At 43.3% G+C, this 17,108-nt stretch overlaps 1 protein-coding gene across 1 annotated transcript in view; it reads left to right on the forward strand.

Moving 5' to 3' along the window:
* Nucleotides 1-16,052, forward strand: part of TMEM178B (transmembrane protein 178B) — a 235,426-nt gene extending 219,374 nt beyond the window's left edge. The window contains exon 4 of the mRNA XM_030040980.2: nucleotides 2,569-16,052. Within this exon, the coding sequence (XP_029896840.1) occupies nucleotides 2,569-2,819 (251 nt within the window). The 3' untranslated portion in view covers nucleotides 2,820-16,052. The remainder of the gene's footprint in view (nucleotides 1-2,568) is intronic.
* The last annotated feature ends 1,056 nt before the right edge of the window (nucleotides 16,053-17,108 follow it).

Below are 17,108 nucleotides of genomic sequence, written 5' to 3' on the forward strand. Positions count from 1 at the left end.
ATGGGGCAGAATACCCCCAGCAAGCTTGAGTGCCAATATATTGGGCGCTGCTGGAATACAAAGAGTAAGCAACACTCATTGCATGGAAGAGTTTGTGATCAAAACAGCCAAGACAAAGTGTGAAAGCACGGGGAGTATTTGAAATCCAGAGTTATTTCCTTCCCTTTTGTACTTAGCAAACGCAGCTTCAGTCTGGCCGCACAGATTTTTCCACCCACCTCTCTTAACAATCTTGTATTTCGAGAGAGCTGAAATTATCATGTTCTTGCTAGCAAAGAAAGGCCTTTCATGTAATTTTCTTACCACAGCCATTTCAAATGAGCCACAGAGCTTGGTTCAGAGCACAGTGGCTGTGATGGATCCTTTTTGCCCTGATCCCACAGTGTACTAGTCATGTTGGCATGTCACACAGGGAACAACCGCGTTCTTGCCAGACACCATCATGTTACTGGATAACCTAAGTGACATGGTACAACATGGAAAGGGGTGTGTGGTTTCTAATCAAACAACCCGATTTTTTGACTAAGGGATTCTGGGAGGAAGACCTCCCCATCTATCCTGCTCTGTGCTTTGAATTAGTGTAGGACATCTCTGAAGACAGCTCCAGAGCCTGGGATCTCACAAGGCTTCTGCAAAAGTCCAGAGCACTGATAGTAGACTAATTGGGTGCTGGTGAGAGGCGAGAAGGCTGGTTTTATTTAAATAGACATGTTACCTACTGCAGCAGCTCGCTGGTCCTCACTGGTACCCTGTGGCACTATCATAATACGAGTACTTATGAATAACCTGGGCCATCTGGCAGCTATATACAGCATTAGGGGAGGCACCCAGAGTTCCCATATTCCCTGACCTTTACAACAGAGAATATCTACAAGTGGCACTCCAAAACACATTGGAGAAAAGACAGTCCAAATAGACAAAGCAGTGATCAGAAGAGGGAACAGAGAGGGCCATGATGGTGGTCTCACAGCAGGTCCATGATAGAGATTTGCCTGCAGATTCTAGGCCTGTGTGATGTTCCTACTAAGTAAAGGAGGTGGGTATGGTGGAAAGTCCACACATTTTTGGTGGTGTATATATGTTCCTACAAATGACCCCAGTTTCTGAGCCTAAGTCCAGGCAAATTCTCCATATAATGTTACCTGTGTCCTCAGAGTGGGGAGTCTAAAATCAATTTCTTCAATACAACTGCAGCTAAAAAGAGCAAAGCAGCAGAGAAACAACAGGAAAAGTGTTGCCAAAGAGAAGGAGAAGCAGGGGCAGGAAGGGGTAGAAGGAGGTAAGGGCACCAGAGGAAAGGAGCTTGTCACTAAAACTAGGCTGGCCGTGACTGCTTTGGAGGTTCATGTTATCTTAGGGATGGGACCAGGAAGAGTAGGAGATTCCTCACCAGCAGCTGCTAGTGAACAGGCGCGGGACATGCTGCACCGGCAGCACACGTAGCATGCTACTGATCTGCGCATGAACAGCGGGACGACACACGGGACCGACCATGCGTGTTCCTATAGCACATGTCCTGTAGGTCGCCTTCTGTGCCCAGGGCTCTCCAGGCAATTCAGAGAGGCCCACGCAGGGAGGAATTAGAGAGGAAAAATAAACTACCAACTTTATGTTGATTTTAGTTGTTGTCTCTCGAGACAGGCTCGTAACATCTGTAGTTATCCATTATTTGGTGTGTGGGTGGCAACTGTGACATTTCAGGAGCTCAGAGTTTAACTTTGATGAAGCTGGAGGCCAAAGATCAAAATTAGATTCATCTGGGTGGGCTAAGGTTCAGCCTCTCATCTGATACGTGTGTCTTTCCATAACACTTACCACCTGACAGAGTTATGAAGCCTGTCCTCACAGTGTTCCCAGGAAGAAATGAAATATTGCTTGCAGAGATGGAAAACAAGAACAGCATATTTTGAAGATTTCCCCAACACTGAAGAGGGCATCTAAATTGGGACTGGAGTCATGCAGAGAGTAGAATATGAATTTTGTGAGGGATTTTAAGATTTTGACAGTGATATTTAAAAGGGGAGTGTATAATGAAAGATTTCAGATTTTGATAGAAGAGTCTGAAAAAAATCTCCCAAGTAATTTCACATGTATCTTTCAACAGAGCCAGAATATGTCAAGTATTTTGTACTATTTTCTTCTATAAAATACATCACTGAAAAAAAGAAATTAAACAAAAAATTCAAGCTTTTTTTTCCCCCAAAAAAGTATTTAAACATGATGATTCACTCTGTATTTGTCTACAGCAAAATTCCAGAAAAATCAATGGTTTCATGAAGCATTCTGGTTCCCAAGGGAGTGCTCGTAATGAAAAAACTGTTCTTGTTGAAGTTTCTCCACACAGCTCTGTTCAGCATCAGATCAATATTCAAGGCTCTGGTGGCACTCAGTTCTTTCCCTTGGAGCCGCTAGACTAAGCCACTTTCTATACGAACATCTTCCCTTAGGTATTTCCTTACTGCTTGCACCAGCTCTTCTCAGGCGACTTGGAAAGTGGTATGTCTATCACTCTTCTAACTTCTCTTTGTTTTTTTCTTCCCTCCTTCTCCCCTTCCCGCTCTCCTCCAGGAACCTTCTGCATCATTTCACTGTGCACGTGCGTGGCTGGAATCAACTTTGAGCTCTCCCGCTACCCCCGCTACCTGTACGGACTTCCCGACGACATCAGCCATGGCTATGGGTGGTCCATGTTCTGTGCGTGGGGGGGCCTGGGCCTCACTCTTATCTCTGGCTTCTTCTGCACTCTGGCCCCTTCTGTCCAACCTGTCCCCAGGACCAACTACCCCAAATCTAGACCTGAGAATGGGACAGTGTGCTAAAACAAATAGCAAACAAATACACACACACACATACATATATATATATATATATATATATGTCTATGTATACCTATACATGCATATATATGTATATATAATTATATATATATATATATAATCTCAAATTAATGCCAGTGCCAAGGTAGAGCTGAGTCCAACATGGCACTCACATCTCCACCGGACTCTGTGTTGCTTCGTTCTTTCTCACAGTGATGGGAAAGCTTTTCTCTCACATGGCTCTTCCATCCAACTCTTAACTTCAGCATCATACCTTAGAGGTTGAATGAACATACAGTTGCACCTACCTACTGCCATTTGGGAAGGGGAACAGGGGGTCCGTTTGGGGGATCTGGAACCAGAATCTGTACAGGACATGGAGGGGGGGGTGGGGGGGACAAAAAGCCTGTCCATTGCAGCCAGAAGGGAAAATGCAAACAGCAAGCAAAGGAACAAATCAAGCATTTGAGCCACCTCTACAATGTACCTCCTCAAGGCCATTACCAGAAACCCGCCTACTTTCTTTTTCTTTCTTAAAACAAAATGACAGAAGCCTGCCCTGTCATTGGTTTTGGGGGTTGTTTTGGTTTTTTTGCCTAAAACACAGAAACAAAGTGGACAGAACGTGTGGAGAAAAGCAGAAAAGCATTTTCTTTTTGCCTGCCAAACTTTAGAGAGAAGCAAACAAGTGAAAATAATAATAATAACAAACAAATCTAACAAAACCAGAAAACAACAAAAAAACTCCATGAGGATATCTCAGAGGACTTTCCAACAATGCGGTTTTAATCTTCCAGCTGCCTTACATCCAGGCTTACAACCGAGGCTGAACTGCTAACCTAAATGCAGCAGAAGGCCTTTTGAAAATGCTGTGATACATGTGTGTATAACTTTTTCTTCCCTCTTATTTTATTTATTTATTTTTTAAGAAAAAGAAAAATTTAAAACATTGCAATGTGATTGTCCACTAAACCATCCATGCTGTGTTTGTGGCCCAAGACTGAGGCACCGCAACTGCAGAAGCATGAGGAGAGCCGTCAGGTCTGAGACAGCATGTCTCCTCTGGTGGATTTCAGAATGGGTTTTTGTTTTCACTGAGCATCTGAGAGTTCAGGATGGTGGATCCAAGGGAAGACCGACCAGGGAGAAGGGAGGTGGGGGGAGCCCTGGCAGTTGTTCTTCCCAGGTGTTTGCTGGAGTGGGATTTCATCGAGTTTCTATGTTGGATGTTTAAGACAACCGGGCAAAGGCCATTGCCGAGGAGAAAAGGGGAGCTGATTCTTGTAAGGGAGAAGTAAGAGACGCCTCATGTTGTGTTCATGTACGCCAAATAAGACCTTCCCACATCTTGTCTTTGGAAACTGCCCCGGTTCGCTGGACATCTCCACTCTCCATCTGGGAGAATTATGTACAGATGGAAGCGAAAGGGTCAGACGCAGACAACGGAGATCCATTTCCCATGAGCTCAAGCGTTGTATGATATAATTGTGAATCCACAAATGGGACTCTCTCTCTCTCTTTTATTGTCTTTCTCTTCTTCCTGCTACTCCTCTTCCCATTGTCTCCTTTTTCCTTCACTCTGCTCTTCCCATCGTTCAGGTCACAGGTCCCAGAAGAGCTAAATGAACAGCAAAGTCCGGAGAGACAGGTGAATGCCATTAGGGGAAGCAAAGCATTTTGGCTGTGAGGGCAGTGGGTCCTTGCAGGGGAACAGTGGCTGGGGGGAAGGTAGGGAGGAAGGGCCAAGGGCGTAACCAAATGGACTTTGAAGAGGTGATGACTGAATGGCCATATGCAGAAGTGAGGGTACCACTGACAAATGTACAGGCAAAGGGAGACAGGGAAAAGAGAAAAGGCCTCCCCAAATCCAACCCAACCCAACATGCTCTTAATTCAGGGATAGTATCAGCAATCCTTTCTTACGTGATAGCTGCATGCCATCAGTCCTCATTAGTCAATAAAAATCATCCTCTGCATCCACAAAAACTCACCAGGAGAAGGAGGCAACCTGTTGAAACTGTGTCTACTGCACAGAAATGAAGGCATTAATTTCCGGGTCATGCCATTTGCACAGCTGGCAAGAAACAGTATTTTGCTTGGTTAAAAAAATCCAACCAACAAATAATTCTTGTGCAATACAGTTGCATAGCCAGCTGTTCCCCTTCCAGACTTGCTTCCCTTCCTCGTTACACCTTGTGTGATGATGTTGCTTTATTAACAGTGCCCAAAAAAAATGAAGTTTCTGGAGGGCATTGTGGAGTAGGGTAGATTTGGGTTTCTTTCATTCTTGCTCAACTACCTAGCTTTTGCTTTCTCTGGTCTACAGATTCCCTAAACATGCCAATGCCAGCTGCCAAGCCAGTGTGTTGCCACTGAAGTGCCATCCCTGGCAACTGAAGTTTTGTCATTTCATTCTCCATTAGATTTGACTGGAGAAAGTATTTAATTATTCATGTTGAAAATGCCTTTTGAAAACACTTCCTTTTTAAGTAGATTGGTTTATTTCTTTTTTTTCTGGCAAGGTTTTCAAATAGAGTGGTTTTGAAAAGCTTTGGAACCGTTTGACTGTGCAAGGTAAGGAGGCTGATGAATTACTGTTGGAGTAAAGAAGGAAATTAAAAATAAAAACAGCTCTTGGAAAGCTAGATGAAAACTGAAAGCAGAAAATCAATAACTGAAAACCAAGAGACACCTATAAAAAAATTTGTGAAATTTTTCAAAATGTGAACAATTTTGAGAAAAAACAATTCTTATTAAGAGATTAATGCTTTAGAAAAATGGTAATTGTTTCATTAAAACAGCTTTGAACGCAAACTTTCTTCCTCCTCTGCAGTCCAATAGGGAAGGTGTTTCATGTGACTATGGAGACCTGGATTGACCCAGGTAAACTAAAGGGCACAGAGGTATCTAGCTGGAGTCCACCATCAGGCCCTGTGGCATGGAAAGCAGTATGACAGCTCCTGTGACGTTGTACAGTCTTGTGTGGTCCGTGACTGGTCACAGGGTGTATTCTTTTACAGATACAGTTTTGAAAGAGGTATATATAGCAGTAAGATTTAAGCGAAATAATTTTGCTCTTTCATGCATTCTCAAAGCTTTCCTTTCTGCAGCTGGCATGAAAATAGTTCTGCCTTGATGAAGTATTCTCTGACGGTGTTGGTTGACAAGCTGTATACGAGCCTGTGTGTTTGTCTGTGTGTGGCAATGGTGGCAGAGGGTTATGATTATTTTTATTTACAATGGAAAAGTGTTAACCCTGGATCTTTAGGCCAGTTCTGTGATTTTCCACTCACTATAGCAGAGGCTCTCTAAGGCCTGCGTGGCTATGAAGCATCTTAAAAACTATGGGAGTAAGTGTCTGAAGCAGCGGATGATCATATAACCTTAATCTCAAAATGGATCCCCAAAGGGACCATTTGTCCAAACACCAGTTCTGTCATCTTTGCCTCAAATAAGGGCAAACCCCCCCTTGGGATATCGTGAATTTCCCTACGCGCAGAACCGGGAGGAGCCCTGCGTGCTTCGATATACTTGAAGGGGGCTCACAGCCCCACCACGCTTTCTGTTGGCTCAGGCTCATCTTCAGAGCAGGGTTGACTCAAAATACATCCAAATCCAATTTTGCAATGGTTAGTGCCTCCATCTATCCTGAGCCAAAGCGCACTCTCATCTAGTCTGAGTTTCTGCTTTTTTGGGAGGCTTTGAGATATCTTTCTGAACAGAGATTCAAGGGTTTTGACTAGTGTGTGGTTTTCTAGTTGAAGGAGTAGTTAATTAGAAATCTGTTAGCTGTGATCCCAGCATTAAGGGGCTTGACCCTGTCGCTCAGATCTGCTCTGGCGAAGCGCCTAAGCATGTGCTTTACTTGGAGCATGTGACTAATCCCCTTAACTTTGATAGACTATTCATATGCTTGAAGTTAAGAATGTGCTTACCTGGATGATGTTCAGCTTCCAGCAGAGTCCAGCCCTCGCTCTTCTTTTCCTATCCCCTTGTAGATAAAGTGACACTTGTCTTAGCCTGATGTACCAGTGGGTGTTTGGTCTCCCTTTCTGTGAGGTGGTAACATGGGGTCCGTAGCTGGCGGGCTCTTTCCTGCACGTGGCCTTTCATGTTGCATTGCTGGGACAACACGTCTCTATTCTCCAGAGACCACAGAGGAGCTTGACTGCAGTGAGCGCAGATGTCATAAAATGCCAGTCCTAGGGATGCAGGATGAATCGGCTCAACCCACTGTGATCTGCAGGCTGAGATTTTGTGTATTGTGACTCTCAGTTATTGTACACTGAAGTTATCCTGTGACCGCAGTGAGTTAGCTGCAGGGGGGTTCTGCTGTCCATACCTGCCGGGGACACTGTATATGTGAGGGGGCTACATGGCAGGAGTCCATGTGCTCTGTATCTTATGTACTGTATAGGACACCTTCTTCTTCAAGCTAAAGCTGTTCGCGTGTTAAAATTCCTGATTCATATCGGCCACCTGTATATACCATCTCTCCCTTCTCCCTCTCTGCAAACACACAACTGATCTTCCCTGATCTAAATAGTACAGTCCCTCCAGTTATATTTCTAGTTGGGCTTTTTTTTTTCTTTCATTCTACCCCAGGGACAGTCACAAGTGGACCACAAACCACCAGTGACCAGAGCAATTTCTTTGAAATATTGCTTTTGAAAAATTGCCATTAATTTTTTAAATGTTATTCCAGCTGCAGTAACAAATGAAAGGAAAAAATAAAAAATCCTCAGAGTCCTCTAAACAGAGGATCCTCATCCTCCCAGGAGAGAATCATGAGAGTAGAGGTATTCTGCTTTCCTGTAGATGTGAGTCATTTGGGACCACTCTTAGCTGTGGCATGTTAGCTGTGCAGTTCATTAGATGGTGAATAAAACCACGTTGGTGAGGGAGAGGATTGATATGCAGGGGGTATCTCAGATTCCCAAGCGCTCCTGGAAGACTATGTCTCCATGGCTGTCCATTTACCCACCATGCAGCTCCTCTGAATCAGGCTCATCCCTGGAGCCCCACTGATAAGCAGAGCTCAGAAGAAAATCACTGTAATCTGTCCTTAATTGTTGAGTGCCAAGCTAACTGCCGGCAGCGAAATGGAGAGGAAATAATATGTTACCAAGTATAGCTTAAATAAAGACATACATTATTTGGGCTCTTTCTTCTGTGTGTCTCTACACAGGCCTAGAAGGGCTATAGGAGTGCTCAGGCACATTCACACAAACCAACACTGCATTTCCTTGCCCCCAGGTTTTGCACTCTTTCATGGCCCATACTGCTGTGCTCATGCAGCCAGCAAGGGAAGACTCAAGGTGAAAAACTGAGACAGCTCTGAACGATTGCCAGGCACCACTGAGAGACAAAGAGTAAAACGTGTGCATGAAGCACAAACGGCATGTAAAGATTAGTGATGGATGAATTTCCAAGGTCAGGATCTGAGTTTCAAAAAAGCCTAAAGTTTGATTGCAAACTCCAGGCCAGATCCGTAAGATCTTGATTCTGCCAGTCTAAGCTGAAAACTCATAAAAAAAGGGCTTAGCTCAAAACTTATAGCCCCACTGTTGCCAGTTATAGCCAGGAATGTAATGCATCTGTTCCATAGGCTGTTGAAGTCCATAGAAAGCTTCCCCTTGGCTCCAGTGAGTTTTGGATCAGGTGCCTTAGAAAATATTTTAGTGCTGTCTTGGTTAACACTGAAAATGAAATGCGTGCTTACACACTCACAATATCTAATCTTTGGCTGTAGAAAGAAACAGTCATCAGATGTTACCTTCTCCCCCCCCCCCCCCCCCCGATTTAGGGTTTCCATCCTGTCTGTCCCCTTAATACCCCAGTCCTACAGCCTTCTTCAGAGCCATAGTTAGAGATTGCAACATTTTTTTAAAACAAATGACCTTCTGCTGGTGCCAGGGGGCTCTGACAAGTGTCCTGTTGACATCGGGGTGAGAACTGGAGCCTGATACAATGCTGTCAATTTAATTGCAGTATGCCTTGCACGTGTTTAGGATTTAACTTGGAGAAAGAGCCTAGACGACTGCCTCAATATAGGCCACAAGAGGGAAATGAAATGCTGGTCACCTCTAGTAAAGCACTCCAGAATCACAGATCAATTGTCCTTCCTTGCTCAGGGAAGACTTGCAATGAAAATAACGGAGGCTCAGATAGGTTATCTCCAGGGAAAGGTGGGAGAGTGAAAAAAAGGAAACCTAACAGCAGTTGCTATAGGTCAAAATTGACGGGCATTGGTAGAATTACGTGAGGACAATCCAATGTCGCCTGCAGCATCAGCAGCAGGAATTGTCAGTCCCTTCTAGGACAGCATTTTTATATTTTTCCTTCACTGATTAACACTCCTGCAGAGCTGCAGAAAGCAACTTCAAAAGTTTTCTTGCATAGGATTTATACACATGGACACCCTCACTCCCCTCCTTCCTCAGACACGCACACATGCACACCCCACGACGTGGGTGCTAGTAACCTGTAAATATGTGTACTATATAGAGAGAAAATACATGGCAAAATGCAGCATAATAGTTTGTTTTCTATTCTTTTATACTTAACTCAGGAGTTGCAATGCAATTCAGATGCCATCTGCGTCCGCGCTAGGTTGTGCGTGCAAATTGCATGGAAACTATCAGCTGAAGAGACATGGGGAAGCACAATACAACTGGGAGGAAATGGGCATTTGCCATCAAGATGTATTTGGGTATTTAAGAAAGAGTTGCCGATGTTGTTCTGATCCCAGAGATGCAGGGAAAGGAAGCAGCTGAGACACAAATACGTGTTTCTTTCTGCCTATTTTGCCTTTGGGCAGATATATCCAGCAGAAAGGGAGGCAGCGAACAGCTCAGGGTAGAAACATCCTGAAACACTGCAGCAAGACTCTCCAGAGCTGACCATCAGTGCTCTTCAATACAGGGTTCCTACAGAGCTACTTCTGATCCAGTCAGCCCTGAGCTAGCCATCCTACCTCCGAAAATGCAGTTGCGTCCACAAGTCCTTACTACCTTCTAGTGCCACAGAGCCCGGTACTAACCACTCGTGTGCAATACATGCGGGTGTCACTTTCTGAGTGCATAAGGCTAAGGGAAAAAACCTAAAGTCCCATCAGAAGGACAGGCTTGGTATTCACAAAACTGGTTCTTGCAACCCGCTGTTGCAAGGTGCTTCTCTAACACAGACGGCCTCAGTCACAAAAGAAAAAATTGCACCATATCACCTCCAAATCAGAAAAGTTTATGATCCCATAGTGTAAAAATCCTGCTGTGCTGAGAGGCAGCGCCATGGCAGGACACTGCCTGAGTCTTATTTCTGTCCTCTGCAGAGGGCTTGCTCGGGCTGTTGGCAGCACGAAGACGGCAGTTAATGCTGCTCGGCACAGCAGGGAGCTTCGCGTCCTCGTGGACGTGAGCCCTACTTGTGGCAACAGGGCACGGGAATATCTCTGTAAAGGCAATTCCTTCAAGTGGCCTTGTTATTTTGCCAGCTGGTCAGAAATACCCAAACAGTACCAGTGATTCTGCAGTAGATGAGATAAAGAGTCAAGTCTTGAGAAAGCTGCATGACCTGCGGATTTTGCCCCAGTTTCGAAGTGATGTAGTCACCAAGGAGCATGAATCAGATATGGCTCAGTCTCCTGGGGCCAGCTACACAAAAGAGCCTCAGCATCCAGTTCCTCCTTAGACGGTGAATAGGAGTAAAACGCTAAATGCCTTCGGTGCCTACAATTTTTTTTAAAAAACATATATGGTCCTAATTTGCTTAAGCTCTTGTGATATTTTATCTCAAGAATAGTTTTCATCTGACTGTAGAGCATGCAGCTGTATTTTTTTATGAAGGGTTATTCATTAACAATATAGATCATAAGAAAAAGGTTCAAGTAATCAGAACAGTAAAATAAAAGTGCAGCCTTAGACTATTCGGTTAGAGTGTACTGAATTATTTATAACTCCTGGGCACCAACAACAATCACAGACATCTAATTTAAACTGTTACTATTTTTACTCGGCAATTTCCATCACTTAGAGTGTTTATATTCATGTATTTTTTGTTTGATCTTTTGCAGAACAAAATTTCCCCTACTTACACAGAAAAGCATATTTGGGAACTTTTGAAGACATTTTTCTGCAGTAACTTGAATTATTTTAAAGCATTTTGAGGCCTAGTATGACAGAAGCTGTAAACTGTACCTAAAATGGGCTTGAACTTTCAGTTCTTTCTCAAGTAAAATTCCCTTTGATTACTCAATGGGAAATTTGCTTCATTAGCAACTGTAAGACTGGGTCCTATTTATGTGTATATGTGATGAGGGGACTTAGGTAAGGGGGCTGTACTTGTATGTCAGCCCACTTAAGGATCTTTTGCATAGACACAGGAACAGTCACTGCTAAGTCACTCCAACTTTATACCAATCTCTTTTTGTAAAAAACAAGCATTTGTGTGTGGCTGGAATAACACAGTGGTAAATCTAGCCCATAGGCTGACACACATATACATGTATATATGTATATATATGTATATATATTTGTAAATTTATGAAAAATGTCCATAGCTTCATGATTGCCTGAAATATCCTGAGGTTGATGTACAGAATTTCAGGCAAAGAACTGTTTCACAATCCTCATGTATCTCAGATTTAAATCAAAACAAATTAAAAAGTACTATTTCCCAGGAAAATCCTCATTCTGCCATTGCGCCAGTCAAGGAGGGGTACCACACTAAAGTCAGCGGCACGCACATCCACACACATGGATCCAGTCATAGGACTGAGTCTCAAGGGCTTTTTTAAGGAAAAGAAATGGACTGAAAAAGCCACGGTAGAATTTCTGTTCCACATTAGCTCTCTCAAGAGACTCACTTATCCTTTATTAAGAGGCCCTTTGTATGATCCTGTTCTTCTGCACTAGGACTACATTTGTGAGGAGCACCTTTGTGGATGAAGTCAAGCTACACAAAGGTCTGGATTTTCTGACCTGCATTTGTCTCCATTAACCTTAGGCACTTAACTGAGTTCTTTATGTTAATGGGCTCATCTCCCTTGGTTTCTTGTATAGTTAATGAAGAGAGACAGTCACTTCTAGATGGTGAACCACTAAAACTGACATCTAAGTCAGCTTTAGGAGCTCCCTCTTGCTCCACAGAGTGACCACTCACCTATCTTGGGTGGTCTCAAGATCTTAAAAGATCTTAAATCCTGGTGAGATGAATCAGGGGTCTAGTGCAGAAGAGCATCCATATGGAGATCAGCCATGTCCCTGTGCTTCAGCCGCATGGCCTGGCTCACCATGCAAAAGACAGGCGTTAATTGTGGAAGACAGTTGGAGCAAAAGGAGATGTTCATGGCAGCCTTCCCCTCCCAAATTGCAAGATGACTGCAAAGGACAGGGCTTGCCCCAACACCTGGAAATTGCATTTGAGGTGAGTTCCTTGTGGTGGTCTCCAGGCACAGACTACTGTGTGGTCCTAGTGCTGGAGGTCAGAGATCTTTGGTCTGAACTCTTCACCTTTCTCTGCCAGTCCTGGGCATTGCTGAAGCAGTTCAAAGAGTGAATATACGTCCTAAAATTTTGAACAGCTGAGCTGTTCAAAGGTTACTTTCTTGCTCCATCCCCAAACTGGCCTGAAAAAAGTCATCTAGCTGGCAGTGATAATAAAAAAATTCTCCTCCAAAGTGTAGTTTGGGTAGCTTCATTTTTTTTTTTCAATGTTAGTAACTGCTTTACAAACAGTTTACATGGAGATTAAAGAGATTGCAATTTCATCCCTTATTGTTGGGATTATAGTTGTCCTCAGAAAAACTAACCTGAGGACTCATCAAGACAATGAACTGTGACTATTATTCAGAAAGCTGCTCTGACAAGGCGGAACATACGTCTCCATCTCACGGTGAGAGTCTTTCAGAGCCAAACTTTGGAATCGCATATTGATAGCGAGTCTGTCTGGAAAGACCAGCAATTTAATCCAGTATAAGAATATTGGAGCTCTTGTATATTCCCATATTTTACCTGAATAAAACAAACACAGGCAGAGGAGTGGGAGAATTAAACTGACTTCTGAAAACTGCAGGGCTAAGTGAACTTTGGATGTTGTGCCAACGTATGGTCACTACTATTTATTTCTACAGCTAAATTTAAGTCAGTGACTTGACAACCTTCACCCATGTCTCAGAACAACTTTATTTTTAAAAATACTGTTAAGGTTATGACAAGAGGACTTCAGCTGGCCTGCAGGGACCTGTAAGTAAAGATTCAATACTGTGTACCAGTACTTAGGGAAAGACGTTAGCTAGAAAGTGGAAGATAAAGCCGAATTCCAAGGATCAAATGTTACTTTTCAGCATGGTACCACCTTGACCAAGCTGTACTGTTTCAACCTGACATTCCTTTCCTGTTCTCCCTTTCCCCTTTTTGAGGAGTTAGAGATGTATCTCTCTCCTTCTCTGCCTTTTCCTCCCTCTGTGTGAGAATACAGAGATGTTTCCCGTAAAGACGTTTTTCTCTAAATCCCATTCCATACCACCTCTTGCATATGTGATTGTTTTGTTATTTGAGATGTCTGTGAAAAGGAAATAAAGGCTTTTAAGAGTGAACTGTGGAAATGAGGCGGAGCTTTAGAATAAATCAAATTTAAGGATGCAGCACCATTTTCTGCAAGACTTTTCAGAATGTTCCTAAATTCTCGTCATTGCCCTCCTGCCCTCCCTCTCTGTGAGAGGGATGGGGAGGCTCCTGGGATATGGGACTCTCAAAGGTTGCTCTTTTAGCTGTTGACTCACTGTGTTCTGTGAGGGTTTTGCAGACTTTTCAGAGTTTTACTGTCAAAGGAAACCTCCTTCTAAAAGGTGATAAAGTCAATGATGTGCAACATCACATTGGATGAGGCTCTAAAGGGTGACTCTGTCCCATTTTATCTTTCTTTCCCATTCTTTACAGCAGCCTTGGGTGTCCAGCCATGCACACTCTCCTCCTTGCTGGGCTGACTTTGCCAAGGGTGTACCTTGCCCAGAGGGGCCTGCCTGGCCCCTCATCCCCATGCTGCACTTGGATTATCTTCTTGGATTATCTTCTTGACCACTTTCTCTCAAAAAAACCCGTCTCACCTCCTAATGAAAGCCATAACCACTCCCGCGACCCTGCAGCAGGGAGCGAATGCACAGCCCCCCGTGGGACAGCAGCAATGCCTGGCAGCCGGGCGATGCTAGGGGGTAGGCAGGAGGACGGGTGGAGCTCACGGGGCCATCTCACGTCAGAGAGATGAAGCGTCACCTTGCCTTGCAACATCCCACCACGCTGCTCATGAACCACTCGGCCAGTTCAGAGCGTGGGTCTGACTCCTCGCTGTCTCACACTTGTGCCATCACACCCTCCTATGGCAAATATGTGCAGGCATGGCAAAACACGCCTGTGTGAAGGCACTAGCGTTTTGCGCAAGGGCCAGTGAGAAATCAGACTCACTGGACTCTCCTCCATCCACAGTAGGTGCATCTCATGCAGATATTTGCTCCCTAGGATTTCTTCTGCCACAAGTAATATTTGCCCTAGCCATGAGCTAGGCCAATAGGTTTTGGAGGGTTCCCCTTCCTTGACTCCCTCATTGGTGCTTTCTTCCTTACAGAAAAGCATCTTTTTTCTCAGAAGAAATGAAACAACTCCCATAACCATGCTTTGGTGATGACAAAAGTTGCAACCACCACTCTCTCTAATTGACAGTTTGGGAGGCTTAGGATAATAATTCACTTAAATGCCTGCGAATTGAAGTGTGTTGGCACTTTTCTAGGACATTCCAAAGTAAAATAATATGACTGGTACAAGGCATTTGTTATGTGGATGTATCTTGGCCAGATGTTTATGTTTCCTCTAAGTGCAGAACACACGTATCAAAGCTGCATTAGAAAAGACCTAGAATGCCACAATACTTAGGCATATTAATAGAAATGCATTGATACGTAACATTTATCTGGCATATTTTCTCTTCAGAAAATTTTACAAGTATGATTCACATCAGACCTGTCTGAGGCAGGTAGGTATTATAGCCATTTTAGAGACAGGAAGCCAAAAGCCTGGGAAAAGACCTGATGTTAGTGGTTTGATGCCCCCTCTGATGGCAACTTCTACTAGCTGCAGGTGGAGCCTTCTGTTTTCAACACTTTTGAAAATCCAGACTGTAGCTGGTTTATCCAAATCTGCAGTGGCTGTAAATGTGACTGCCAGGATTAGGACACTCAGGATCCTGGCTTCATCAGAGCACTGCGACAGAGCTTTGATCCCACAAAGCAAGTAAGCACTTGCCTAATTTCAAGCATGAATGTCCCATTAATGATGCTATTGCTTAAGTTACTTGACCCCCAATGATGCTAGATTGGGAATTACATTAAAATATATTAATCTTTAGCATATTTTGAAAATCCAAAAATGTGTCCACTTCTGATTATGTTTTGGGCATTGCCAAGGATATTTGAACTGTGTATGCAGCTGCTTAACAAAGTGGAGAACTTTTTAGCCAATCCGGGCAGAGTTTAATGAGTTTTGGGTAGTAACATCCAGTTGTCAGAAGTAACCGAGGGTGGCACGTCCTGCAAGGTCTGTACTTCTGTGCTGCTGCAAGAGGCGAAGCGGCTCCTGTGGCCATCGGTGCTAACTATACATCAACAACTGACTATTGCGTTAGGTTGTTCTGGTAAGGTGTGAGTGTGGTGGCTAATTTCACGAGTAATGCGACATCTTATCAAGTGTATTGTACTTTTCCATTTCTTCCTGTAATCTGTTGCAGAAGAGGTGAACAGAAGTTGTTTAAACATGAAACAAACCCAAACTTCTTGTTCCGTTACTCCAAGGTGCTAATCTGCAGACACACGGGTGTTTGTGTACGTGCATTGGTGTTTGCAGGACCGTGGCCCTGAAGGATCTTTTTAGTGGCAGGGTTGAGATCAGGGAACTAACTGGGGGAATGAACAAACCCCTGTAACTTTGAAAGACAAAAGTCGCAGAAAGCATCACAGGACTTTGCCAAAAAACTGGCTACATCTTACAATTTTCCTTTTGTTTTGATTTTGTTTGGTTTTGGTTTTATCCAGATTGGCACAGAATACTGTATTTCCATCAATTAAAATCTTGTCTGGTAACTAACTAAACAACTTGTTCATGGAAAATTAAAAAAATAAGTAAGTAAACTGTCAGTTGTGGAATGTAAACTGATTAAACAAATAAAAAAAAATCATGTTGTGTGTTTTAAGTGGCTGTGTCTGCTTGTGTCAGGAGCGGGGCTGAACACCTCTCACCATCCCCATCCCCAGCTGAAGGATGAAGGGCAAAGAGCAGAACTGGAAGGTGGGTGGCCTCTGAGCTATGGGGTACTGGAAATGCTCTTTTAAAACCACTAATAATAATGATTAGATGGCTTCTGATCAGAAACACTGTACAAAACGTTACAAACGCAACCAGTATCTCAACCTGACTATTTATGAGGAGGTTTTTCTGCCTGTTGTAGAAAGGATTGATTCCTGCTAGAGCCTTGGGAACTACATGTACTCTAACACCATTAATCCCTTTTTGGAGCCACTTAACGTGTGGAAGTCTGTGATTTGATTTAAAAGCATAGAGACATTGCAGTAGTTTAGCTCCCACCTTCCCCCAGTAAATAAACAAACAAAACCAAATATGAAATACAGCCTTTCGGGTTTTCAGTGCTCAGTTGTAAAGGCTTCGGGAAACCTGGCAGGCACAACGCTGCACTGATATTAGTGCTTCCTCATTGCACTTGTATCCTCAGGCCAACAATAACAAATCAGACATATATTTTCTATACAGCTTTGAGTGTGCAACTAGAGTCAGGCTGCACATGTCCCAGGTTGAACACCCAAGCAGCAAGGTATTCATACCAAATGTAAAGGTATAAAAACTACCCCAAATTTATAAAAAGAAATTAAGAGGAATGGACAAAAGTGCTTTCAACTGTCCTAGCAGAGGAAAAGCAAAAGAGTAGATCAAAGAGAAAAACACAACTTTTAAATTTTTTAATCAATGAATTTTAAATTAATTAACCTAGAACTGAACTATTACAAAAAATGCAGGCAAGGTATTTTTAAAACATGATTATTTTGTTGGGTATGGTGTTAAATATTGAAATTGTCTGTGTTGGCTGTTTTTACCTGATTTAGCAGTTGTACCTATCAAGACCTGACAGTCAAATATAAGGAGGCACCTAAACCATCCTGACAAGTGGCACATTTTTCTAGCTGATGGTTCTTCCCAAGCTGACTGTTTTTCAGCAACAGACTTTGGGTTGTAG

This window comes from Aquila chrysaetos, chromosome 17, assembly GCF_900496995.4.
Source record: "Aquila chrysaetos chrysaetos chromosome 17, bAquChr1.4, whole genome shotgun sequence".
NCBI classification, from domain to species: Eukaryota; Metazoa; Chordata; class Aves; order Accipitriformes; family Accipitridae; genus Aquila; species Aquila chrysaetos.